Here is a 27,915-nt window from a genome sequence, read left to right as displayed (position 1 = left end):
ATCGGGGAAGGCATACAAACACCATGTGTTATTTGGTTATGAAGAGAGTATGTGGATTCATTGCTAATTTTAGAGGTAATGTTAATTAATATTTTAAAATGAAATGTGCACATCTCCTAAAAGACGGAATTATTAATATTTTTTCTCTACTTGTATTGCGATGAGGGATTCTTTGTGCAATATTTGGAAAGTGTTGTTGTTCAGGTATTGGAGATTTATCAAGGTTTATATGTAATTTGTGTTGAAAAAAGCTTAAGTTGATAATATTGATTTTAGTCACTTTGTTACCAGAAGTTCGTAGAATTGAAGTGATTGATTACAGTAAATCTATACCCAATGTATAAAGGTAAAATCAGTGGTATGCTGAACGTGAATTACCAGAACAGTTTGGTGTGGTTTGTGTCTATTTATTTGGTCTTCTCCACTAAACTTTTTCATTAACTGTACTGTTTATCATGCAGTACCAGTATTTATCCAACTGCATAATGTATGCATGTTCATACTACTTCGTTACACACCATTTGTATCACTTGCAATGATATCGATGATTTATCCAAACACCACCGTTCCCATAAATTTCCTCAAAAATCTTCCAGAAAGTCCCAATTTATGGTTATTTTAGCTGTAATTTACCCCCTCGCAGATGAAAAAATTCTCGATTAATCCCTGAAGAATACTAGCTTGGAGGGCATCAGAAAAGAAAATATTACGTTTAGTTGTAAATGAAGTCTGTATGTAACACTGCTCTCTACTTCTATATTGTTAAATTGTGAAGTATATTACATTGCTTTTGTACAGAATATTTAATCTGCTTCAATGTACAATAACCATAGTGAGTGGTGTTCTTGGGCAAGAGTTTGTACTGATTAGTCATTTTCGACCATATTTAATGTGTTTTATTGTGGTTTTAACCATGGGGTGTTTCTCTTGTGCATTGTATGGATACATAAAATGCCCATGAGGATATATGATTACTATTAAGTTAGAAGATACAAACCAGCCTGAATGCTTCACACATGTGAATATAGCACCCGAAAGAGAATCCAAAACAAACCAGATGGGAAGTTGCTTACTGTTACATGCATACATATGCAAATAAAATAAAGGTAACATTATAGTATAGGGGTGACGGATTTCTTCAAATTTACAGGAGAAAGTACTTACGGAAATCGTTTTATGTAGCATTGTGGAAGTTCGTGAATATAGTTTTGATCCATTTTCATGCGAATACATGTTTTCTGTGAAAATCTCTGTCCGATACACTGTTTCTGCTGCCGCCATTTGCTTTCTGCATGAGAGCACAATGGGCGCCTCCAGGATCGCTCAACATGGTAGCAAATGTTGACCTGCTACGTCACACAGTTTTATGGCCTTTCCTGGATGCAAAGTTGAGAAGTAGCGACGTTCCAGCCGAAAACAATTGAAAATCGCATCGCGTTGCATTGTGGCGTCTGCAGCGAAAATGGTAGGGCGTGTTGGGCTGTTGAATACGGTGTCACTATTAATGGATTATGAATCGATGTGATGACATATATATGGATGCTATTTCAAATTAAAGTATGTGGTTAATCTCGAAGTAAAACATGAGTAGATCTAGATCTGTGTCTACTATCTATAGAGATACAATTGGGGGAAATGTTATATTCCTAGTTTGAGAGCTTTGGTTACAACAATTCTCTGTGGTTACAATTTTATTTCTCCAAAATAATACGTAATAACCATGGAGGACTGACATTGAGTGTAGAAAGGTTGTGGCCAGTTTTATTTAAGGATATATGTGTATAAATTAAAGATTATTTTCGTATAGGAGTGCAAGTTTGACACAACACTCTACTTCTTGTGTGTTTGTTTGGTGTTTTAAGTCCACTTTATGCACAGTAGGCTAATTTGGACTGGGCCTACAGTTTAAAGTGGAATCCGAACCACCATGTGCCTACACCGGGTATCGAACCCGAAATGCTTTTTGTGTGTGTGTGACCGTATTGGTTGTAAACCTTTGTTAAAACACTTATAACATACGCATACGCTACACTATAAGTGAAAGAAAGATTAGTTTCGAGAATGTACTTTGAAATGGGATCATTATTCCTCAATAGTTTCATGCCATTGTTAATAGGTCGGCACCCGTGGTGGTGTGGTTCCCGGCCTGGGAATGAATGCTTGTGAGTGTCCTTTCATCAATTTCATCATATCATCATTCATTCCCATTTTCGCAAATTTGTCAAAAGTGGCACGAAAATGAAGTAAAATAAAACAAATCAATAAATGAACTATTGTTAATAGCGCAATAATAAATACGATTTAAGAACAATAGTTTCATTTGAATTTTGTTTTTTATCGTCGCTTTTCTGCTACTTTTGGCTAATCGTGAAGATGAGGATGATTGATTATATGATGAAATTGATGAAAGGACACTCACAAAGAACGCCCAGGCTGGGATTTCAAACCCGTGACCCTGACGTTGTAGCCACGGAGGTTGGCTTACGAACAGAAATGTTGAACAGTGAGTATAAATTGCAAAATGTGTGCAAGATTGTATAACGGTGTTCTCACGTTGTTTTCACGCAATAATGTTTGATATAGTTTAAATTATCAATTGCTGATTGTGCTTTTGTAGCTGCAAAAAGAATGTAAATTAAAGCAATATAAATAAACACGTACGAATTGACGTTTATACATGAATATGCCACATTTTTTAGTTGTCTTTATGATTAACTCTGCATGATCATCGTTTAAGTTATTGTAATACCATCCTCCTTCCAATGGATTTTCAAATATCACACGGTGCATTTCTTGATATCACGCTCTCTTGAAAAGTATGTATTTCACCCAGGAAATGGCCTCGATACTTGATGCCAATTTTTCTTGCAAAAAGAAGGGACATGAAGAAGGGACATTCACAAATAATATCCCGGAGTGGTTAAACATCGCGCTACGACGCCGGGTCCCGGGTTCGAATCCCGGCCTGGGCATGCTGTTCCTTGTGACTGTTCCTTCACCATATCATCACTCATCCTCATCTTCGCGATTAGCCAAAAGTGGCAAAAATGCACAGTAAAATAAATCAAATCAATCAAATAACATCCATGCCTATACCGGACCTCGAACCCGAAACTTACGTAGCGAGATAAAAAGTGGTCTCCATCTCAAGCTGAACACATGTTTGCAAGAGCATGCTCATCCGATTTAGCCAAAAAAACAACTTAATGTTGTGAACAGTATTTGGGTTCATTACTTTTTTAACTGCGTTATTTTGTTGGTATTTTTACTTGACAGATCACTCATTCTCCGAGAATATAGTGACGAAAAAGTTATTACTATTTAAGGCTATTGGATGCGCGACCTAAAGGTGCGCTTGGGCTACATAATCGAACTTGCAAATACATTTTACTCCACGCATCTTTTAGTTCCGCCGCGCCATGTTGCAACTAACAGAAGACAGCAGACTTGCAGACGACAGTTGAGCGCAGGTAGCGAGAGAATTTTATGTTGAGCGAAGCCGCGGTCGCTCCTTCTCAACAACCAGGTAGCAAGCGCCTCCAGGGTTCTTGCTACTCAACAATGTTGGGTTGCTGAGTGGTCCTGGAGGCGCCCAATGTTCCGTGTGTTAGATGACGTAATCCCGTAGTCAGTGTTTCAAACTGGCCATGTTTTTACTAGAACACGACGTGTCTAGTATTTTTTATTTTTATTTTTTTTAACTGCTTGCCTAACCTAACATAACCTTACGGAAAATGTTTTTTGAGGATAACGTGAATGGTTTGGGGGCTAACATCTATGGTTTGTGGGGCTAACATCAATGGTTTGCGCGGTATTAGCATAATTTCAAATCCCGGCACGAAAGTAGGTATTTTCCGGTGAACGAGGTTGGAACACTGCATAAATCGACAAAACCCTCGCACAACGTGCGATGAACCAGTACACTATCACCATAGTGTGTGTTACAGAATCGAAATACCAAGTAACACTAAGTACTCGTAAATGTAAGAAATAGACATTATCTAAGTTAGAAATGCATTATTTCACCTTAGGAAATGTTCCGCATTACAAAATAGGGTACTATTATCGTATGAGGGAAACACCTACGAATCATATATTTCGGACTTCTTTACATTGCTAACGTGTTGTGGAACATTTCTTCAGGCGAAATAATGCATTTCTAACTAAGATAATGTCTATTTTTTCTATTTACGAGTACTTACTGTTACTTGTTATTTCGAATCTGTAACACATTATGGCCGTGATAGCGTACTGGCTTAGGGGCGTTCTGAGAGTGTTTTGTCGATTTATGCAGTGTTGCAACCTCGTTCACCGGAAAATATCTACTTTCGTGCCCGGATTTGAAATTATGCTAATACGTCGCATTTACGTGTAGAACTTGTAAAATAACCTTGCGATTTACCACGTTCATTGTCCATACACAGCAATTCGGAACCATCTTTCTTTCGCAATTCGTTAATGCTCTTCCTTTACGCACAACACTCTTGCAACCTTGAATAGACGAGGAATGCCTACGTGGTTAGGTTAGGCTTGTTAGGTTAGGTTCCATTAGCATAAATACAAAGAAAAAATAATATTTTCGCTAAGAGACGCGTTACCTTTGTATTGCCTAACATGAAAAAGGTCTCTCCTGTGACGTCAGAACACAATGTTGCTACAGTGTTGTGCGATAAGTGGCACCCATTCGGGTCGGAACCATCTTTCTTTCGCAATTCGTTAATGCTCTTCCTTTACACACAACAATCTTGCAACCTTGAATATTGACGTCAGACGAGGAATGCCTACGTGGTTAGGTTAGGTTCCATTAGCATAAATACAAAGAAATATTAATATTTTCGCTAAGAGACGAGTTCTGTGACGTCAGAACACAATGTTGCTACAGTGTTGTGTGATAAGTGACACCCATTCGGGGAAAATGGCTTGTTCCGTGGAGCTGCTGTTCTTATGGTAGGGTTACGTTACGTTAAGAAAACATAGTTTATTTCGTTTTTTTTATCGATTTCCATACTTGAGCGCCAATTATTACCTGCATATTCGTGATTAAGAGGTCTCAATTAGTGAGTAGGCGAAATTTCATAGCAATTGGAGAGTGTTCCGGTATTGTAAACGCGTTCCAAAAAAAATTAAAAATACTCGACACGTGGTTCTAGTGAAAACACGGCGAGGCTGAAAGACTGGCTACGGGGTTGCATCATCTTAACACACGGAACATTGCACTCTCATGCAGAAAGCAATTGGCGGGAGCAGAAACAGCGTGTCGGACAGAGATTTTCGCAGAAAACAACACGCATTCACATTAAAATGGATCAAATCTATATTCGGGAACTTCCACAACGCTAATGAAAATGATTTCCGTAAGTACTTTCTCCTGTAAATTTGAAGGAATCCGTTTCCCTCATACGATAATGTTACCCAAAATAGTACATTAGCAATGTAAAAAAGTGTGAAGTATATGATTTATAGGTGTCACCCCCCATACTATAATAGTACCCATATCAGAATTAGGAACTATTTCAAGGCTTATAATGTTTGCCATTATCGTATAGTAGGTTTTCTCTTTCTACATGATGGAAACATATTTATCTAGAATCCAAGCAGACACCTACAAAAATACTGATATTTTTATGTGTTGTCTTTTTGTCATCACCCATTCTTCTTTGATGTTAGCATTTGCATTATTTTTAACCTTCATTTCTGAAAGAAGAACAATTCCTGGAAAACATGCCATTCCCATGTCAACCCATTTTGCAATAAAAAAAAGGAGCAAATACAGAATACTGGAAGTAGCTTCAATTGCTTTCAAATTCGGCATACTCACTAATGTTGACCTCGTAATCACGAATCGGCAGTTAAAATTTGGTGGTCATGTCTAGAAGTTGCAAAATAAGTCGAAAAAAGTGGTTCCGTGAATGGAGTAAACGCCATTGATTTATAAAGAAAATATTTTTTTGCAATTATTAGCATTTCAAAACTATGTTTACATTTATTATTATTATTATAATTAAAGTAGGGTTGCAATTAAGCTTACAATTTTCTTTACATAGAATCTGTAACTAGGAAAACAGCTTTTTGCCCTACATGGATTAATATACAGTTATGCTATTTGTTTATAAGTATACATAAAGTGGAATATTATAAATTTATATAATTAAAGAATATAAGAAATAGAATAAAATAAATAATTTTGCAACTACGTTATATGAAGGAGGCAATGAGTTAGATTAGACAAGGTGTCAGTATTCATAGATTAATGTCCTAATCTGTAATTTAAATTTGGCCAAATTTCTCTCCGTTCTGTAATTTACAGGCAGTTGGTTCCACGCTTTACTTGTCAGAGATGACAGGGATATTGATCCATATCTTGCCTTGTTACATTTTGGTACTCTGATTTTGTTGGTGTTATTGGATCGCAGACTGGGATAATGCATATTACTAGATATCATTACTTTGCCCCTTAATAAGTGGTGGTGCGTGTTAATTGCCTGGTGAATTTTTAGTAGAAATGCATATTTTTGCCTGGATTCCAGCATGGGTAATTGGAGCTCTTCTCTGCTTGCATGTGAGGTCGTGTGCGCCGTATTTCTTATGCTACGAATAACCCAATTTTGCATGTTCTCTAGTTTCGTGGGAGAGAGTGGCCATTCTTGCAAATATCAGGGAACATCTTTCAGGGGTGTCCAACAAATTTTGTGTCACTGACACTGCACAACATTGACCTCTTCCTACATTAGAAAAAACGAAACTCATTATTAATAAAATGACTGAGAGAAAATATAATATGTATGTGTGAGACAAAATTAAATTATTTAAAGGAGAAAGATAAAACTAAAAACTATAAGGTTGAGAAGCATATGATTGAAGAGAGTGAATGGTTACGGCGGTTAATGTATGCAATGAGTGCTAACTATATTTGTTTAGGTCATCCAGGCTGTCTATTTTAACTGTGGCGTTGTTGTGAAATGCCAGGATGTTGCCATCGGAAATCCACATGCGTTGAGAAGTTCCTGGAGAAACAGCTGCAGGTTTTGCTAGGTGAGGTTTTCCGTGATGTAAACGTGTGGGATGGAATCCTTCAGGATCTTCTTCTTCTGAAGCAACGAGTCCTGTAAGACACGAAACGCACAATCAGCGCCCTGCTCCTCCCGTCGCGTCGCTTCGCTCCCAGGCGGTGGCATCTCTGAAGTTGGGATGCATTGATGGGAACCTGCGCCTTGACCCGGAGGATGTCCAGCACCTTCTCTTCGCAGTTCTCCTCCTCATATTCTCCCACGCCATGGATCACGAGGTTCAGTCTTCTGTCATATTGTTCGATCGATTTTATATGCAACTGCAGTGCACTCACCGTCGATCTAAGGGCCTTGATTTCGACATCGTATTTCTCAGTTGTTTTACAAACGACTTCTTCCACTGCCTCGGCTATCATTAGAGTCAGGGAACTTTTGATTAGCGACTGAACCTTGTTGTTAGCAAAGGCCAGGGTTCTCCTCTCGTCAAGATCTCCCAGTTGAGAGTTCAGTTCTTTCGCAACAACCCTTTCCATCATGCTCTCGATTCTGTTCCATTCACCTTTTGTGATACCCATGTTGCGACGAGAGAAATATTAATGCACAAAAACTCCAACACTCAAACACAGATGGCTGCTCCTGCAAGATTTACATTCAAAAAAAAAATCACGTTCACTGCAGCACAACATTCACTCCCTTCAGAAAATCACTTCTCCACATTTTGTCCACCCCTGTCCGTCCTCTACGAACGTACCATAATTTTAACTATGCTTGCCTAACCTAACCTTACCTTGAATGGTTCATGGGGCAAACATATTTTTCAAATTTACGCAAGATGCCATTTTCTCACATGCAAATGAATGTTCCATGCAATTGGTCTCACTTATTGCACAACACTTGAGCAACATTGTGTTATGACTACGGTAGCAAGACCGTTGTGCGGAAAGGAAGACGTCTTCATATCAGAAACATGGTTTCCATGTTATTGTATGGAGAATCATAGCGGTAATTGACAAGCTTATTTTGCAATTTATGGACGTGACCGCCAATTTTTAACTGCACATTCGTGATTACAAAGCCAAAATTAGCGAGTATGCCGGATTTTATAGTAATCGGAGATACTTCCGGTATTCTTAATATATACCAAAAAAAATATGTAGATTGACTTCGTACATCATCCATCTGCATTCGAATCTCTTTATTGTGTATGCACCTGTTATAAATCATACAAATTAAATACTTGGCTAAATATTTATGTTAAAGGAGTATGTTGAACTTACCTTATCTTTTTGCAGGAATGTTGTCTTTTTTCTGGCCCACTTATATCATCTATCTATATCAGCATTTCTCACCAAATGGCATCTTAGGTTGCAAATGTGGGTGAATTGCATATTTTCACAGTGCACTCAGTACACGTCAGGGTTTCCACTGACCTGGACAACCTGGAAGAAAGTTGGAGATTTTTTTTTTTTAAACGTTCACCCTGAAAAAACCTGAGCAATTAGATGGTATTTGTGCTTAACAGAATTACACTGAAAAAACATTTAATATATTTTTCAAAGAAACTTCTTTGTAAATATTGTGTGTAGCAAATTCTATTCTTAATTTATTTTCAACAATATTGAATAAACGTTATCCACATTCTTATCATACAAAGTTGAGAAAGTTGTTTGGCAAAAGAAGCTGAAAACACATGTCCAGTAGCATCAAAAATTTAGAGACATGACAACTACTGCAACACACTTTTTGGTATGTGCAGTTTCATTACAGCAAGCACCAAAACACATAATGTTTTAATGTGTGTGTTACATTGACTTTTAAGACATTGTGAAACATTTAGTAAGCTGGGAGCGAATTTACAATACCGGAAGTATCTTCAATTGCTTTCAAATTCAGCATACTCACTAATTTTGGCCTCGTAATCATGAATCTGCAGTTAAAATTTGGCGGTCATGTCTAGAAATTGCAAAATAAGTCTAAAAAAGTGGGTCCATGAACGGAGTAAACACCCTTGATTTATGAAGAAAACAACTATTTTTTTGCAATGATTAGTGTTTCAAAACTATGTTTATGATGACCCTTAATTTTAACTATGCTTGCCTAACCTAACCTTACCGTGAATGGTTCGTGGGGCAAACATGTTTTCCACCTTTACGCAAGATGCCATTTTCTCACATGCAAATCAACGCTCTCACTTATTGCACAACACTTGGAGCAATGTGGGTAGCAAGACCGTTGTGCAGAAAGGAAGACGTCTTCATATCTTTCCATGTTAGTGTATGGAGAATCATACCGGTAATTGACAAGGTTATTTTGCAATTTCTAGATGTGACCGCCAATTTTTAACTGCAGATTCGTGATTACGAGGTCAAAATTAGTGAGTATGAAACCAATAAGTTGCTGACCAAGGCAGTTTATTAAGGTAAAAACACTTAACACGTAACGTTTCGACCCTGTATCAGGGTCTTCCTCAGACGAAGAACTAAACTAAAATGATGAAATAAACTACACACAGAAAGATTACATACACATAGCAGGGTCACAAGCCACACAACAACAAATCAAGTTGACAGTCCTTATCTAGGAAGATTTCTACAAAGGAATTAAACATATCACCTCCTGACAGTTGTTGACTAATGGGTCTACTACACTGACAGGTGATTGGCAGGTCAAGATCAGCAAGAGTCTAAGAACCACCTGCTCACCACTCCCCCACCCCTCCTGCCTTTCTGGTTATGGGTGAATACCTCCTCCTCTGGTCTTCTTCTTTTCTCTTCTTTCTTCCTTCTTCATACTTCTTTTTTCTTCATTCCTTTTCTTCATCCTTTCAACTTTCTCTAACACACTCTTCCATTCCTTGTTTATCTTGAGCCCTCCATTCCAATTCATGATGTCTTCTCCTTTCTTTTCTATTTCTTTGGCCTCCTTCCATTTTCTCACTAGTTCTCTCTTCTCTTTTCCTATTCGCCTAGCTGAATCCCATTCAACTTCATGTCCTGTTTCTCTAGTGTGTTTGAATATGGCATTCCTGTCTCTCTTCAATCTCACATCATCCATGTGTTGCTATAACCTGTCTTTAAGTCTCTTCTTCGTTTCCCCTATATATACACTTTCACATCCTCTGCACTTCACCTCGTAGATAACCCCTTCCTCTTCCTCCTCTCTCTTTTCTTCATTCTTCTTGCTGGCTATACTTAAAATAGTGCGTCCTCCCTTCCTGTAAGTTCTTATACCCACTTTCCTCAGCACTTTGCATATCTTCTCTGTGGCATCGCCCATACTTCTTATACCAAACCATCTCTCTTTTTCTTTTTCTTCCTTCTCTTCCAGTCCTCTCTCTTTTATCTCTTTCCTTCTTCTGTTGATGTTGTGTCTGTCTTTCTTTTCATAGCCATTCTCTTCTAGTTGTTCCCACAGGCTATTAATCTTGGTTTCTTCTTCCCCATTCTCTGTGCATATCTTCTTTATTCGGTCTTCCATATTCCTTATAAAATTACGTTTAGTTCCATCACCCACATCACTTCTTTTGTGGCAGAACACTCCTGCCGAACACTTCTTTTGATACCATGTAGCCACTATCCCCATTCCTCTCTTCTTTTTCATCTCAATATCCAAGAAATTTAATGTTCCTTCCTGTTCCGTTTCGAGCTCAAGGAATATCCCTGCTTTCTCATCTTCTACATCTTTAACAAGCTTACTCAGCTGCCTTTTTGTTCCTTTCCATATCCCAAAACAATCATCCACATATCTACAAAATAGACTTAACTTATCTCCTCCTTTCACTATCACTTCCTTCTCCCATTCATTCATAACTAATTCCGCCAGCACAGGGCTCAAGCAAGAGCCTATATTTAGACCTTCACTAATCTTGATGATTTTACTCCCCACTCTGCTGTAGCTATTGTCCCACATGGTTTCCAGCGCTTGTACCACTCTCTCACTATCCCATTCTCCTATAATGCTTTTCCCAACTTTTTTCCTCACTATATCCACTACGTGTCCCCTTTTGATGCTCGGGAACATGCTTCTCACGTCTAGGCTAAACATTGTGATTTTATCCCCAGACTCCTTCAGACCTTTTATAAGGTCCACCACCTGCTCACTGTTTTTCACGGCTCTGCTTTCTTGTTCTCTCACTAACACTTCAATTACCTTTTTTAACTTCTTCTCCAATGGTTAAAAAATATTGTCCCTGCAATTCATCACCGGTCTCAACTTTATCTCTTCTTTATGTATTTTGGGAAAGCCTTTTAAACAGGGCAGTCTTCCTGCATCCTTCATGAGCTTTTTAAACCCCATCCTTCCACAATCTTTTATGATCTTTTCTCTAATATTGCGTTCCTCTTCCATTCCACAAATCTCCTCATACGTGTCCCCTTTCAGGTCTTCAAACTTCTTCTCGTACCATTCTTTTTCCATCACGACTGTGGCCCCTCCCTTATCTGCCTGTTCCACCACCACATCGTTCCTTGTCTTGATTCTTTTCATACCCTCCCTTTCCTTCTGGCTCAAATTATCTAATCTTCTCTGTTTATCCATTTCTTTCTTCAAAGTGGCTGCTGTTCTTCTTCTAATCTTATCCCTTTCTGCCTCTTCTTCAATATGTAGCACCGCTTCCTCAATATCATATACAATCTCTTCATAGTTCACATTTCTCTCCATCACTTTGAAACCTCGGCCTAATTTCAAAAAAGCTTCCTCTTCTTCTGATATTTGAACATCTCCGATTATAACCACTCTTCTCCTGCCCTCTTCACCTTCTTCCTCTTCTCTTCTTTCCTCTCTCCATCCCAGTCTTTCTCCTTTCTTCTTCATCTTCAGTTTCACCTTCTCTCTAAAGTTTTCTTGCCAGCTTCTCATTTCATGGAATGTGAATTCTCTAGTAAAAATGGTGAGTCCATCTTCTATGGTTTCTTCCATTCCTGCCAGTTTCTCCTTTATTGTTCTGATTTCCTTCTTCCTCTTTCTTATTTCGTTCCATATCATTTCTTTTTCAAGTTTCTGTACTAACCTCTTCCATCTTCTGGTGCGACAATCCAATCCCTTCTTACTTATCTTCAGTCCCTTTGGTGTTGTGCCCTTCTCCAAACACTCCCTCAAGAATATTTCTTGCTCCTGCTTGTGTATGTCCTTCCTCTTCAAGTCCTTCCAGTCATTGATTTTCCTCATCAGCCTCGGAAAATGTCCAATTGTAATATAATTAAGCCTTGTTTCCATATTGAAACCAATAAGTTGCTGACCAAGGCAGTTTATTAAGGTAAAAACACTTAACACGTAACGTTTCGACCCTGTATCAGGGTCTTCCTCAGACGAAGAACTAAACTAAAATGATGAAATAAACTACACACAGAAAGATTACATACACCAGAGGAGGTATAAGACCAGAGGAGGAGGTATTCACCCATAACCAGAAAGGCAGGAGGGGTGGGGGAGTGGTGAGCAGGTGGTTCTTAGACTCTTGCTGATCTTGACCTGCCAATCACCTGTCAGTGTAGTAGACCCATTAGTCAACAACTGTCAGGAGGTGATATGTTTAATTCCTTTGTAGAAATCTTCCTAGATAAGGACTGTCAACTTGATTTGTTGTTGTGTGGCTTGTGACCCTGCTTTGTGTATGTAATCTTTCTGTGTGTAGTTTATTTCATCATTTTAGTTTAGTTCTTCGTCTGAGGAAGACCCTGATACAGGGTCGAAACGTTACGTGTTAAGTGTTTTTACCTTAATAAACTGCCTTGGTCAGCAACTTATTGGTTTCAATATGGAAACAAGGCTTAATTATATTACAATTAGTGAGTATGCCGAATTGGAGATATTTTACGATACCCGGAGTTTCTCCAATTTGTTTCAAATTCAACATACTCACTAATTTTGCCCTCCTAATCACGAATCTGCAGTTAAAATTTGGCGCTCACGCATACAAATTGCAAAATAACCGAAATTAAGTGGTCTGCGATCGGTACAATTCCTCATTATTTATCGGAAAATGTTCTGTTTCAAATACCTAAAAAACAATATATACACTCCTGAACAATAATCTGGAGCGTGGAAAGAAGTATTTACGAATGTATAGCCATTTGAAGTTAAGATATTGCAGTTTTAAATTTTTAAGTCCAAATTTCCCACCGATTCCAGGCTACGCCCCTGGGATAATTGACCTACCGCCCGCCTCTGCTATTCTACGCTCCGGCTACCCGGCTTTCACTATAGAGTCCCTTTTTAAGGGCATGTTAGAAATTGGCCAGAGTCACCTGCCCCCAAATGAGTGCCAAATTGCAATTGCACATTCATGATTACAAGACCAAAATTAGTAAGTATATCGAATTTGAAACAAATTGGATATATTTCCGTTATTGAAAATTAACGTAACCTATCCTTACCGTCAATGATTCGTCGAACAAACATCCAATCCATGCCCAAATTTGAACTCCACATTCATGATTACGATACCAAAAGTAGTAAGTATACCGAATTTGAAACAAATTGGAGATATTTCCGTTACTGAAAATTAACGTAACCTATCCTTACCGTCAATGATTCGTTCAACAAACATACAATTCAAGATGCCATTTTCTCACATACAAATAAAGGCTCCATGCACCTGGTATAACTTTTGGCACAACACTCTAGGAACCGCACCATTGCCAAACTTACCTCTATTTGAAGCTGCATTCCACAACCTCTTCTCCCTCCATATCCTCATCGTCACTGTCATCTAACGATCTTTTCACTCTTCCCTCCTCCATTCTTCCACGATCAATGATCTCCAAGTGACAAATACCGATCTTTAATTGTTCTCATCATCAAATATGGCTACCATAATAGTGTATCAACAACATGCTGATAATGTGCGAATTACTCACAAATAAATATAAACTAAAAACAAAAAGATTAAAAATCAGCAACTTACGTGTGTGAGTATGAGATTTTTCGTACTACGTTTCGGAGGTTACACTACCTCCTTCTTCAGGTTGAAATGATGTTATTCAGACACCTAACATGGTGCCTCACGACGAGGCACCATGTTAGGTGTCTGAATAACATCATTTCAACCTGAAGAAGGAGGTAGTGTAACCTCCGAAACGTAGTACGAAAAATCTCATACTCACACACGTAAGTTGCTGATTTTTAATCTTTTTGTTTTTAGTTTATAGTGTATCAACAATCATACCGTTAATAATTGCACATAATTTTGCAATTTCTATACACCAGCACCAAATTTCAACTTGAGATTCACCATTAGGAGGCCAAAGGTAGTGAGTATCTCGAATTTGAAAGTAATCGAATGAACTCCCCATTTGTTAAATCATACTGCCGAATTTGAAAGCAATTGGAGATACGAGGGGCGATCAGGTTGCTCTGACCCTAACATAGAAAGAGCGGCAATAGGGTTTCAATTTTTTTTTATTTTTCAACATACTCCCCTGCAACTCCAATGCACTTCTCCCATCGGAGCTCCAACGCCTGGATACCTTGCAAAAAAAATTCTTCCGTCTGGTCCTCCAACCATGAGTCCACAGCCTTTATCACCTCAAATTCATCAGAAAATTTTTGCCCACGAATGTCATTCTTCAAATGTTTGAACAAATGTAAATCACTGGGGGCTAAATCTGGGGAATAGGGTGGATGGGGCAGCAATTCGAACGATGCATCTGCGATAGCGGCCCTCGCAATGCATGAGATGTGGACAGGTGCATTGTCCTGGTGAAGGAGCACACCACGGGTCAACATTCAACACCTCTTTTTCTTGATGGAATCATGTAATTTCTTGATTAGGTCATTGTAGTATGTGCCAGTGATGGTTTGGCCTCTTTGTAGATAGTCCACAAGAAGGACACCTTCGCAGTTCCAGAAAATTGAGGCCATCACCTTCTTGGCTGACGTTTGCACCTTGAACTTCTTCGTTGGTGGAGAATGTGGGTGTTTCCACTCCATGCTTTGTGATTTTGTTTCTCGATCAAAGTGATGGACCCATGTTTCATCCATAGTTACAAATCGGGAAAGGAAATCATCTATATCAGCACGAAGCTGGTCAAGAAGTTCTTGACTGATGAGCACTCGGGTGCGCTTCTGATCTGGGGTGAGGTTTCGAGGGACCCATCTTGCAGCAATTTTTTTCATTTGCAATTCCTGGGTAATTATGTTTTGCACAGTGCCATATGACAGGCCACACATCTCAGCAACATGACGAAAAGTGACTCGACGATCCTTCAGCACGATATTGTGGACTTTGTTAATGTTTTCGGTCATCATGACAGTTTTTGGTGCTCCACCTGCATGTTCATACTCACACGCTCTCTCCCACAATTAAACTCACGACACCATCTCTTCACCATACTGTATGAAGGAGCAGTGTCCCCTAGTGTATCCACCAAGTCCTCATGAATTTTGGATACCGTCCACTTCTTCACAAAATATTTGATCACCGCTCTCACCTCAGTTTTCTCCATTCTGACACATTGACACAACTTCACTCAGTTAGACCCTTGTAAAAGAAAACTGTACGGTACTCAGACTTGCAATTCAGAATGAAAGCATATAAAGGATCACTAAACAATAACAAAATAAAAAATCAATCATAACGTCATTTCTTCTATGTTAGGGTCGGAGCGACCTGATCGCCCCTCGTACTTCCGGTATGTATTATAAATTCATACCGTAAGCTGTTTCATTGCTAAATGTTGATATTCTTCCTTATCATTATAATGATTAGAGCACGGAAGTTCAGGCATTTATTTTCATTAAAATAGGCAGGCAAAAAGGCATTTATAATGTGGAAAATAGACACTTAAAATGAAAAGAAAGGCAAAATAAACCAAAAAAAAAAAAGCCATATTTGGAAGTCGCTTACTTTTATATATAATTTCTGGCCACATTTTAAAATCTACATTGGGAAGAGCATTTCAATTTTCTTCATCTTGATTGCACATAACTACAAGGTGTTTTTTTAAGTTCTCAACATTCATTGATAGTCGCCTGTCAGAGAGAATGTTTTTCTTAATAGAAAATGATATTTCTACGTCGACAGATCATATTGGAGCATACATAAAACAAGCTAATGTAGCTGGACTCATTTCGGTAACAGCATTTTCACCTTTTAGAATATCACAAATTGTTTTCAATTGTTTCAAGTCCTTATTTGCACTCACTATCCGCTTGCACTTTTCGCAACAGTTTTCCTTTTCTCCTGGCACTTCCATCATCTGCTGCATAGATTCCTCGAAGATTTTCATGGATGCTATAAGAGTCTCGCCTCTTTTTCCTAGCTTTGTAATTGTCTCTGGCAATGCACCGTAATGTGCAAAAATAAACTACAGTTCATTCTTCAGTTCTGAATAGCACAGGAGTTTTTTACTTCACGAATTGAAGCCGCTTCATTTTCTGGAAGATCATCGATCACCTCACTGATTTTTTCAAGGTTGTTAGCATAATATATAGCTGCTGATATCCAGGTTCCCTATCTCGTCAAGACTGGTTGCTGAGGTAAACTAAGCTCAATCGCAACTTCCTGAAATTTTCGGGTTCGAGAGGGAGATTTCAGAAATATCTTCTTTGTGTTCGAAATCAACCTGTCCACTTCAGCAGTCAATCATGCACAAGGAAATGTTAACCAAAAGGCAATATCCTAACTGAGCATGAAATATTTTTTCTCACACTTTTCTCCCTCAGCGATGTTGAAACATGCGTGACTTCAATATTACTTAAATAAGGCAAACATTATTCACATAATAAACGGAAGAAAAATAAATGCCAACATTTCTTTTTTTAAAAAAAAGGTCAAATTTCATTGAAAAAGGCAAAAAAAAGGCATTATAATTAAAAATAGGCAGTGGGGTCTCAAATAGGCAAAATAGGCAGAATGAAAAGGCTTCTAAAACATTCGAAACAACATAAAAAACGTATATCCGGAAAAAATTTATCAATATATGCAGTAGATAAAAAGAGGCATTTTGCCAAACTTCCGGGCTCTAGTAATGATAAACTCCTAAAGTACCTGTAATATAAGCTGAACACATAAAGCAATTCAGCATGAAATATGCAAAATTGATAAATCATTTCTCTCTCACTCACTCACTATGAGTATTTTTAATGCCTCCATACTTGATATGTTGAGATGCAGAAAAACTATTCCGTACCATTTTCATTTCAGTGCTTTGAAAAATGATTTGTAATGGCTGACTCAACAACTGAAGCAGGAAAGGATGATGCAAAGAAAAGGGAAAGAATAAAATTTGATCCTGAGGAATACAGCTTGAGGAAGAGACTTCCACCTCGTCTACCTCGCAGAAATAATGATGTGTATGTGACAAATAAAACAGATTTCAAGGTAAATGACCTCACTATTTGATGTGTTCATGTGTAAATCAACTACCTTCCCTATGTTAGACTAAGGATTTATATGAAAGTACATGCATGTTTAAAAAGTAATTGTTTTCCGGGGCATTTTGACAAAAATGTAAGTTAATGGAGCCATATTTATATTTCATTTGCCATAAATGCATATGTTGTTCCATTTTGCAAATAGCTTATTTTACAGGATTTATCCTTCTTTTGGCAAAATACAAAGTTTTTCAAAATTGGAAATTAGTTTGTATTACGAATGGGATGATATGAAGGTTTGGCTGATACCGATAAAGTACAAAATTTTCCGATACCAATATAAAATTACAAATGTTCCTTGAAGACCTGAATACATGTGTGTTTTGAAGTGACTGCAGTGCAAAAGAAGCTGCGTATTTAGACATTTTCTTTTTTAAAAGTATGACATGAAGATTATTCATAAAAATTATAAGATATTTATAGATATATTGGATCGGTAAAATAATCAGTAATATTTCTGATACACGGAAATAGAGTATCGAATAATCTGTCTCATCCCTACTTTGTATAACTATGCAAATATTTATCTTCTCAATTAGCCCAGAGCAACCAACAACCATGCAGATGAAATCAAGAACACATTTTTTTCTTGTCAGTTGGGAAGCACAGTCCAATAATTCTGGTATCCTCACTGTTGATGTATACTAGTAGAGGTGTTATTTCATTGCCAGTAGGAAAATCTACAGCTGTAGTTTCAATTATTTATTTAATTTTCAAATGTTTCCAACATAAAATTGATTCCTGTTATGTTGCAAAACATTAGAGATCTTTGTCAGCATACATTCTAGTGTGTACATAGGAAATTGGTCCCCCACTGTGCTGGATGGTCTAAGGCCTCAGGATTTTGGCCTGGACTATGGGACGTGTACTGGTTCGAGTCTCCTGGGCAGAACCGTAACAACTTTGCTCCTAAGATTTCAGCCAGGTACTAGCACGTATATAATAAATTAATGTGGAAAGCACACACAACCTTACTATTTGGTACGTGAAAGCTGAAACTTGGGGGTCTAGCATACTGTCCCATTGCTCTACCAATTGTGGTACCAAGTCAGCCTTTGTTTCACCTGATATTTTGCACCTGGGCCTTTCCAGCATACTGTGTCATTGCTCTTCCAAGTCAGCCTTGGTTTCACCTGATATTTTGCACCTGGGACTTTCCAGCATACTGTGTCATTGCTCTTCCAAGTCAGCCTTGGTTTCACCTGATATTTTGCACCTGGGCCTTTCCAGCATACTGTGTCATTGCTCTTCCAAGTCAGCCTTGGTTTCACCTGATATTTTGCACCTGGGGCATTCCAGCATACTGTGTCATTGCTCTTTCAAGTCAGCCTTGGTTTCACCTGATATTTTGCACCTGGGGCATTCCAGCATACTGTGTCATTGCTCTTTCAAGTCAGCCTTTGTTTCACCTGATATTTTGCACCTGGGCCTTTCCAGCATACTGTGTCATTGCTCTTCCAAGTCAGCCTTGGTTTCACCTGATATTTTGCACCTGGGACTTTCCAGCATACTGTGTCATTGCTCTTCCAAGTCAGCCTTGGTTTCACCTGATATTTTGCACCTGGGCCTTTCCAGCATACTGTGTCATTGCTCTTCCAAGTCAGCCTTGGTTTCACCTGATATTTTGCACCTGGGGCATTCCAGCATACTGTGTCATTGCTCTTTCAAGTCAGCCTTGGTTTCACCTGATATTTTGCACCTGGGGCATTCCAGCATACTGTGTCATTGCTCTTTCAAGTCAGCCTTGGTTTCACCTGATATTTTGCACCTGGGACTTTCCAGCATACTGTGTCATTGCTCTTCCAAGTCAGCCTTGGTTTCACCTGATATTTTGCACCTGGGCCTTTCCAGCATACTGTGTCATTGCTCTTCCAAGTCAGCCTTGGTTTCACCTGATATTTTGCACCTGGGGCATTCCAGCATACTGTGTCATTGCTCTTTCAAGTCAGCCTTGGTTTCACCTGATATTTTGCACCTGGGGCATTCCAGCATACTGTGTCATTGCTCTTTCAAGTCAGCCTTTGTTTCACCTGATATTTTGCACCTGGGCCTTTCCAGCATACTGTGTCATTGCTCTTCCAAGTCAGCCTTGGTTTCACCTGATATTTTGCACCTGGGACTTTCCAGCATACTGTGTCATTGCTCTTCCAAGTCAGCCTTGGTTTCACCTGATATTTTGCACCTGGGCCTTTCCAGCATACTGTGTCATTGCTCTTCCAAGTCAGCCTTGGTTTCACCTGATATTTTGCACCTGGGGCATTCCAGCATACTGTGTCATTGCTCTTTCAAGTCAGCCTTGGTTTCACCTGATATTTTGCTCCTGGGGCATTCCAGGTTGTATGTGACATTTCATACATAAAATATAATATTCAAGACATGAGATTGGTTGCAAATATTCATAATGAACTGATTCTACAGAATTATGTAGTGCTTTATGGTGTCTGCTAACAATTAAAAAAAACTAGTATGATGCCATAGGCTGAATGCATGAAAAGTAGGGGTGTGCAGGACAGAAATTTTTGGGTTGGGACAGGATTGGATGGGAATTATTTTATATCCTGACATTCGAAACTGGAAAAATTCTCAAATTCCCGACAAAGTCTGGAAATTTTTAGGATGGGAAATGTTTGAAATTTCCCGAAACTCTTGAAATCTTGAATTCTACACGTCATTTTCACCTTAAGTGATTGTTTTTGCATTTCTGGTACAAAAACTAACAATTTCCGATAAATTCCAGACATTTAAAATGCAGAAAACATCGTGAATTAATGACTTTTTAAATTGACCATTCGGTATTTCCCCGACTGCTTTGGATCCCAAAAAGTCAGGAAGTCATTTCCCAAAGTCGGAATCAGGATGGATTTTTTTTTTTTTTTTTTTTTTTTTTTTTTTTTTTTTTTTTTTTTTTTTTTTCCCGATCCTGGTCCCAACTTTTCGGGATCCCGCACACTCCTAATGAAAAGCATTAACAAAAATGTAAGACGCCTTAAAAATGTAGAATGATTTGACTTCATTTGTCTTGTGAATTACGTAGGCTACAGATGCTAATAATATTTGTTGGTGAAATGTGCAAATTAAATACATTCGCAAACATTTAATCTTTAACACAATTAGAAACAATAATAATTTTCAGATTAATTTTTGTTATTTACGTGGAATAGGACCACTTTTTTGGAATGCCCCTCCTGCTGTTTTACATTGTGGAAATCGTGACTCCCGGTGTAGGTATTTATTAAATATGGTCTCCAGATGAATTTTTGAAAACCTATATCTGCCTTATTTAATGTTAACACTGCATAAATTCTACAACAGAAAGTGTGATGGAGTTTTTAAGATGAATTCCACGGATTCATATCAATGGTGCATGATTTTGCTCAGAAACAAACTGAAGTTTTATTTTATTTCCAAGGCTCAGTTGAAACGCTGTGAAAAGCTGTTGGACAGTGGAGAAACGGAAATATACATCCATGGGTTGGGGGCTGCTGTGACGAGAGCCATTAACATAGCTCTGCAACTGAAGGAAAAGTTTTGTGGAACAGCTGAAGTGTCTGTAAACACCTCCACAGTAGAAATTGTAGGTAAGTTGTGTTCCTTTTCAGAAGAGCAAAGATAATCTGTCAATCTTATTCTTATTAGATATTTGAAATGTGTACAACATGCATAGACATTTATTTACATATTACTATTATCATCATGTGGAGAATATCATATTTTGTATGTGCACAGCAGATAATGAAACAAATGATAGTGGTGCACAATCTTCGGACACAGAAGATTGAATTTTGTGTGTCTGTACTTCACAACACTTCTCTAGTGTAATATTTTGACTATAATGCAAAAATGAATAAAAACTAATGTATTCAACTTTTTTTTTCAGACTGGGAAAACGTTCACTAAACGTCAGTTTGAACGATATTCAATTATAACATATATTCACAAGTATTTTATGTATCCTAATTTTGCACCAACAAATATATATATTTTTTTTTAAGTTCTGGTAAAACCTGCACACAGGTCTGGATTAAGACGAAATTGGGCCTGATGCTTGAAATGTTCGGTGAACAATAAACACGACAATGTTATAGTTACGTCACCGCGCAAAGAATAATAGTAACTGTATAATAAGTAACGCTGTGTCTAGACGTCCGAAATTAGGGCTCCAAATTTCATTGTAAGATTTATTTTCAGTTTAATATAGCAAAAGAAAACTGTTCAGCTTTTGGAAAATTCTCGTGCGTTTTCATCAGCGTCTATTTCAGGAATGGTCCTAATGCTTCAGCTTCAGCATCAATAGCACTCACCTTAATCCAGCCTTGCCTGCACAGTTCTTTTTAATAAACTTCACATAATGGTCGCACCCCACTTTTTTTGCCAAATAGATGAAAAGAACATAAACGCTGCCGATAATTGCACAGCGAAATATGGTAGTAACATTGTTGAATTATATTTTATTATTGTGATAGATCTTGTAATATAGACATGATTGTCCTTTCTAGTTTTCATTGAAATAGCTCCTTGTCACAACAGCCCTTCGAAAAGGAAGGACTGTAAAGGGACTTTTTAAGTTTTGTAGTCTGTTTGGGAAATGTAATTTTTGTACTCAATGTTGCTTTCCTCTCACTTTTGACTTATCGATTAGATGAAAGTAATAAAGGGACACTCACAGACACAAATGTCCAGCCCCGTATCATATAACCAGAGATCAGAACTAGGGATGGCCAAACGGATCCGGATCCAAAAGTTACGCATCCGGATCCGAGAGTTTGGTATCTCAATCCCATTATAATATTACCACACCTTAAAAGGTATTATGATCTTCGATTACAAAGAAACCTTCAAGATTTTTTTTCAAGTGTTCTTCCTAAAATACTTTGCTACGCATCGGCTAACACACTCGTGCACAAAAATAGTCTTACTTGTTTAACATGAAATGCCATAGGTGATTTTGTAAATGCCATTGAAACGAATATGTATTCATTCGAATGTATTGGAAATGGAAACACACATAAATGTGAGACATTCCATTCCAGGATGAAACCTTTAACACATTTAACAAGATAGAAATGTTATACAAAAATTATACAATTGTTCTACAGTTACAGTTTTAAAAATTAAAATAAAACATTATAATATATGCAGTATTATATAATTACAAAGTGTAAGACTAACAAGGTACGTTATCTAAGTGTCCCCCTCCGATTTCCATGAAACTTGGCAGGTGTATAAAGGGACCCATAGGATGAAATACGTGTTTGTTTCTTTCAGCTAAAAAACTGTTTTATGGGGCAACCCCCCCCCCCCAAATGTCAAAATTAGGACAAATTGAAGTGGGCATTTGACCCCTGTGTCCCCCTCCGATTTTCATGAAATTTGGCAGGTGTATAGAGGGGCCGGGCCCTATGACCCCTGTTTCTTCCTATGCCATATTTACGTGGTTTTGGGGTCAGATCTCCACTTCAATTTCCCCTCATCTTGACATTTGAGGGGGGGGGTTGACCCCTAAAACAGTTTTTTAGCTGAAACACAAAAACACGTACTTCTTCCTTTGGGCCCCTCCATACACCTGCCAAGTTTCATGGAAATCTGAGTGACACACAGGGGCAGATCCCCGCATGAATTTGTCTTCATCTTGACATTTGAGGGGGGCTTTGCCCCCTAAAACCATTTTTTTAACTGGAACACAAAAACACGTATTTCTTCCTTTGGGACCCTCCATACACCTGCCAAGTTTCATGGAAATCGGAGGGAGGGACTTAGACCTCCCTTGTAAGTGTATTAATTACAAATCGCGCGCACATTATATATACAGGGTGGCTCAAAAAGTCACTTAACACCCTCGGTACAAGGCCACTGCAGCGCGCAACATGTAAGTGGAGATGACCAATCGTTGCCAGGCCAAGGGAGAACCACATTGACCCCACCCGCACGGTTGGTGGCCATCTTGGTGTCCGCCATTTTTAATTCAACTTTAGAATTTTAAATGGGAAGGGCTGATATGATATATCAAATAAGGGTAGAATTTCACGAGAAATGCAATGGTGAATTTTTTTTCGACATATCTTTAACCAGTAAAAAGTTATGACTGAATTCTTGTACCAATTTGCTCCTTTTCGAGGTGTTAGAAAACTGCCTTAAAATTTGTTTAGTGCATCGGTAATACATCGAGATCAAAGTGATGTCTAGGGAGAGAAGTTCGCATGCCATTTCACACGATTTTAATCGGATACATACATGAAGAGCTGCGCATTATGAATGGTTGTCGCGAACAATTTACAGTGTGACGCTTCCATACCAATATTGTATTTATAGGCCTACCCAATACTTAGAAATAATTGTTTCGCAAAATTGAAGAAAACAGTTTTTTTTGACAAATTTTGAAAACTTTAAAATTAAGAATTGTGTTTAAATCCTTTCTCCCTCCACTGTACTAAAATTTCACAATGATTGGACGAACCATTTTTAATTTACAGAATTTCAAAGAGAGCGATCGTTTGCAAAACTCAAAAGAATGTTCTCACGACGATAAAAAATATAAGGTCTATTCAGAATAAAAATTTAGTTAGCATAGATTAACGCAGAATTGAATAAGCTAAATTTTGACGTAACTCTTTTTATGTAGGTCTACTGGCTAATTTTTAATTTTAATTGCAGTCCAAACTCTAGTATCTATAATTTTTAATCGGACAGTACGTAAGTAGCATATCAATTCAAATTTGATATACAAGTATTGCAATTAGGATAATACCCAACTTAATGATTACAATTGTACACAAATAAAATTTGGTAGGATTACGTTTATATATCAACATATTTTCCTTGAGAATAAATATTGAGTTGACACATATAGTGGTTTGGAACCAGTCTCGATTAGCTTATCTGTGCATAAAGTGAACTCAAAATGAAAACTAGGAACGACGCCTGTAGGATCCTCCTGCTCCTCCCTTCCCCACACTGCTCATCATCATTCATTATTCTTCCTAATTCTCACAATTAGCCAAAAGTGACAGAAAGCGACTCTAGATAAGAAAATTACTAAATGAAACATTCATCCTCATTGCCATGATCAGTAAAAGTAACAGAAAAGCGAAACAGAGATAATTGAGAAAAGTGATGTGTAAATCCGAATGTTCTAAACATAATGTAATTTGAAAATTTGTGAACAAATATTATGACGAAAATAATTGTAATTCCAGAAAGTGTATGTACTATCGTTCTTGTAATAATAATTTCTTGCTGGTGAGATCCTATATCCTGACAATGGTAAATGCTGTTAACATACTGAGCCATTGATTGCTGGCACTATTGCTATATCATTGTAGTGGAAAATGGATCGCTCGTTTTTGCACTGTAAGTTGTGTTTTACACAGTAATTAATGGCATTTTGTGGCCCCTTGCACCATGGATGTCCGCAGGATTTATTCCGGGGGTGGTGGAAACTAGGCATTTTTTTTTTCAGGGGTGCCGTAAACAAGGCATGTTTTTCCCCCAAAATAGCGATGAAGCTAAAATAAACATATCTGTTACCCGGAATGTGTCAGTTATTTATATGTATATTAGAATTAATATTCAGATACTAATAAAATAAATTAAGCAGATATCTATAATCTGTGATATCAAGATATTTATAATATAGATTATCTGTATTTCCTTGTAATAGACTTTGTCTTGATGAACATCCTGCAAAAGCAATCATTATTGTCCAATACTTTTTTTTTTTTTGGAACTCTTGCCACATTCAAAATTTACCTCAAAATGATGAGAAGAAATGTAGCTGTAGCGAAATTTTCGCTACAACTACAGGAATTTTGTAGCTTCGCTACCGCTACGATTTTCTAAATGTAGTGCCGCTACAGCTACAAATTTTGTAGCTATCTACAGTATCGCCGCTACAAGTAGCGCGCTATTCCGACCACTGCATATGACTAATATAACATAACATGTTGTGTAAGTAAAATATTAAAAGCTGAGGCTGTAAAGGAGCACTCAGCACACATAAGGACAAAACACAGTTAGCCCTTTGTTGATGAGCCTGAAAATACCATGTTTTTCCCCGCAGACTATTTTTCCCCTCTTAAATTAACGAAAATATGTTGCTAAGTTTGTTATTATTTACAAAATGTTTATAAAATCTACAAAATGTCCTCTTTCTACAGATAAATGGTATTCTACAATTCATATACATTGCTTCACATTTGTGATTTTTTGTTGTAACGATTTTTTTAAAGAAAAAAATTTAGCATTACAATAAAAGTTACTGAAAACATATTGTGAATAGGTAATGTAGAAATAAGTAATGAGAATAACCTAAAACCTACCTCTTGGATCAAAATCGTCATTAACTGCAAAACCTTGTAGAGAATTTCCACGATGTTCACATAAATTGTTCCATGCAATTTTCAAGAGTAAACAAAATCACAATGTAATTGGACACGAGTGCAAGTAAAATTCAGCAACGAAGAAAACGTGATATCATGCAGAAATGATGCAGTGTAATTATATCCAGCCCTTCATTCACAATATGAGTGCGTGTCACATTCCCCTAGTTATGAACTGCTAATGACGATAATTTTTTTTTTATTTCAGATGATCTTGAACCAGAACATGATCAAGGAGAATACGACACTCAGATAAGACACAACTCATCAGTGCACATCAAAGTGTTCCGCACCGCGCTTCTAGGAGCACAAAAGTGAACAATTCTTTCCATGTGATTGGTGTGATGTAAAGGGCTGGCTTTGAAAACAAACATTCGAGAATGTTTTTCTCATTAGACGAACTGGTCCTTTGGCTAGGCCTGACAGTGTTTGAACTGTGGACAAACCTCGTATGTGTGACGGGCTTCACAATTCTCCTTACCTTGCGCATCGAGGGAGTCATGACTCCGTCGTGGTGGGTGGTGTTCTCACCGTTATTCATCGCCGACGGACTTAACACTTACTTCTGCGTAATTGTGTTCATCCGTATGTATCTGGAAGGACTGTACAAGGTTGCGTTGCTTCGAGCATCGTGGAGCTTCTGTTTTCTTGTTCTGTTGTTTGTTTTTAAGTTTCTTTTGTGTTCGAAACTTTCAGGACAGAATACTCTCGAATATTCAGAAGTTCTGTCCCCTGTCTTCATACTTCTTCAGTTAATTGCTGTACGTGCTTGTCAATTGCACTGATGTAGTTACTTTTTTTGGAAAGATACGATAAGTATTTCAAGTTGAATTAGAGATTTTCACCATATTTCCATGGAATGTGGTTCATACTGAAATACCATAGCTTTTCTAATACTGTTAATTCATAGATATTCTTATATTTATTTTGATTCAATTTTGTAAATCTGACTGACAGTATGTTCATTTTTCATAGGAAGAATTATGAAATAAAATAATGGTGATTGTAAGTTCTATTCTTTCTGTTAATTATTATCCTTTTATGCCAGGACATTCCTCAAGCTAGAAAGGCAAAAGTTAGGCATGGAGGAGCAGATATTTTACACACAAATATCTCGTAAGTACTTTTTAGAGCATTCCATGCATTCTGTGGCCTCCCCGATGGTGCAGTGGTAGCATCGTCGCCTTCTAAGCAAGGGGTCCCGGGTTCGATTCCCGGTGGAGGCACATAGTGGTTCGGATCCCACTTTAAACTGTAGGTCCAGTTCCGATTAGCCTTACTGTGCATAAAGTGGACTTAAAGCAACAAATCAATCAATCAATCATTCCATGCATTCTGAGAATAGTGATTTTGTGGGTGAAGTGAAAGAAATTACATTTGTAGCCAAAATAATGATTTAGGATTTTTTCACGTAATTGTTATGGACACTACTTCACATGTCACTTGAATTTGTGAACAAAATTCTTGACTGTTGTTTCACTTTGCTGAAAAAAAGGACTATTCCCAAACTTCACATGATCCATGTTGGTTATATTTTGCACAGAACTTTGAATATAACTCTTAGATAATTTTATGTCTCATTGTCTCTTCTAAAATGGATACTCAGGAAAATTCACCCTCACTTAATTTCTGTACCTCATAAGGCTAATACTGATGCCAGATACTCTCATAGATTCCCACCTATAACAAAGCTTGAAAATTGTAATATTAAAAATTTTCAAAATATTGATTAATATTAGTATGTTGGTATTCCACCATGATTACACGTATATGCATCAATTCAAGAATTTTGATTTATAATACAGTATTCAAGAATTACATCAGAATATTCAATTCGATGTTTATGTTATCACAAATTACAAAACTGATGCAAAAGAAACTTCAAATTATGCGGAATTTTTGTGGAGCCCGTGAAGACCAAAATTCAAAGAAAATTTCAGCTGGTAAAATATATTCCAACCAGGCCCTATAGCACGTCTCAACCTTAAAAGTCAGTATGGGTTAAATGGAGCGCGGCATTGCCAGATCAACAAACAGAGTTGCATTAAGTCTCTGTTAATCACTAATGATTGCGACAAATTTACTTCCTTAATATCGTATAGGGAATCAACAAAATCTATGTATTTGATGCATTTTGGAAAAAAAAAAGATAGTTACCT

General features: G+C 37.6%; 1 protein-coding gene across 6 annotated transcripts; it reads left to right on the top strand.

The window, feature by feature from the left end:
* Nucleotides 1–26,765, top strand: LOC145981606 (ribonuclease P protein subunit p20-like). 6 transcript variants are annotated; one of them, XM_083114970.1, is made up of 4 exons: nt 1–75; nt 17,152–17,328; nt 20,791–20,959; nt 25,965–26,214. In XM_083114970.1, the coding sequence occupies exons 2-4, from the start codon at nt 17,173–17,175 to the stop codon at nt 26,072–26,074; spliced, it is 435 nt and encodes a 144-aa protein (XP_082971096.1). In that variant the 5' UTR covers nt 1–75; nt 17,152–17,172; the 3' UTR covers nt 26,075–26,214. The 6 variants fall into 6 exon arrangements, with proteins under 6 accessions (XP_082971096.1, XP_082971094.1, XP_082971093.1 ...); XM_083114968.1 differs by lacking the exon at nt 1–75 and adding an exon at nt 163–204; XM_083114967.1 differs by lacking the exon at nt 1–75 and adding an exon at nt 211–346.
* Nucleotides 26,766–27,915: the final 1,150 nt, after the last annotated feature.

Source organism: Lepisma saccharinum, chromosome 29 (assembly GCF_977018435.1).
Source record: "Lepisma saccharinum chromosome 29, izLepSacc3.1, whole genome shotgun sequence".
In the NCBI taxonomy this organism is placed as follows: domain Eukaryota; kingdom Metazoa; phylum Arthropoda; class Insecta; order Zygentoma; family Lepismatidae; genus Lepisma; species Lepisma saccharinum.
This window is presented reverse-complemented; position numbering and strand designations above follow the sequence as displayed.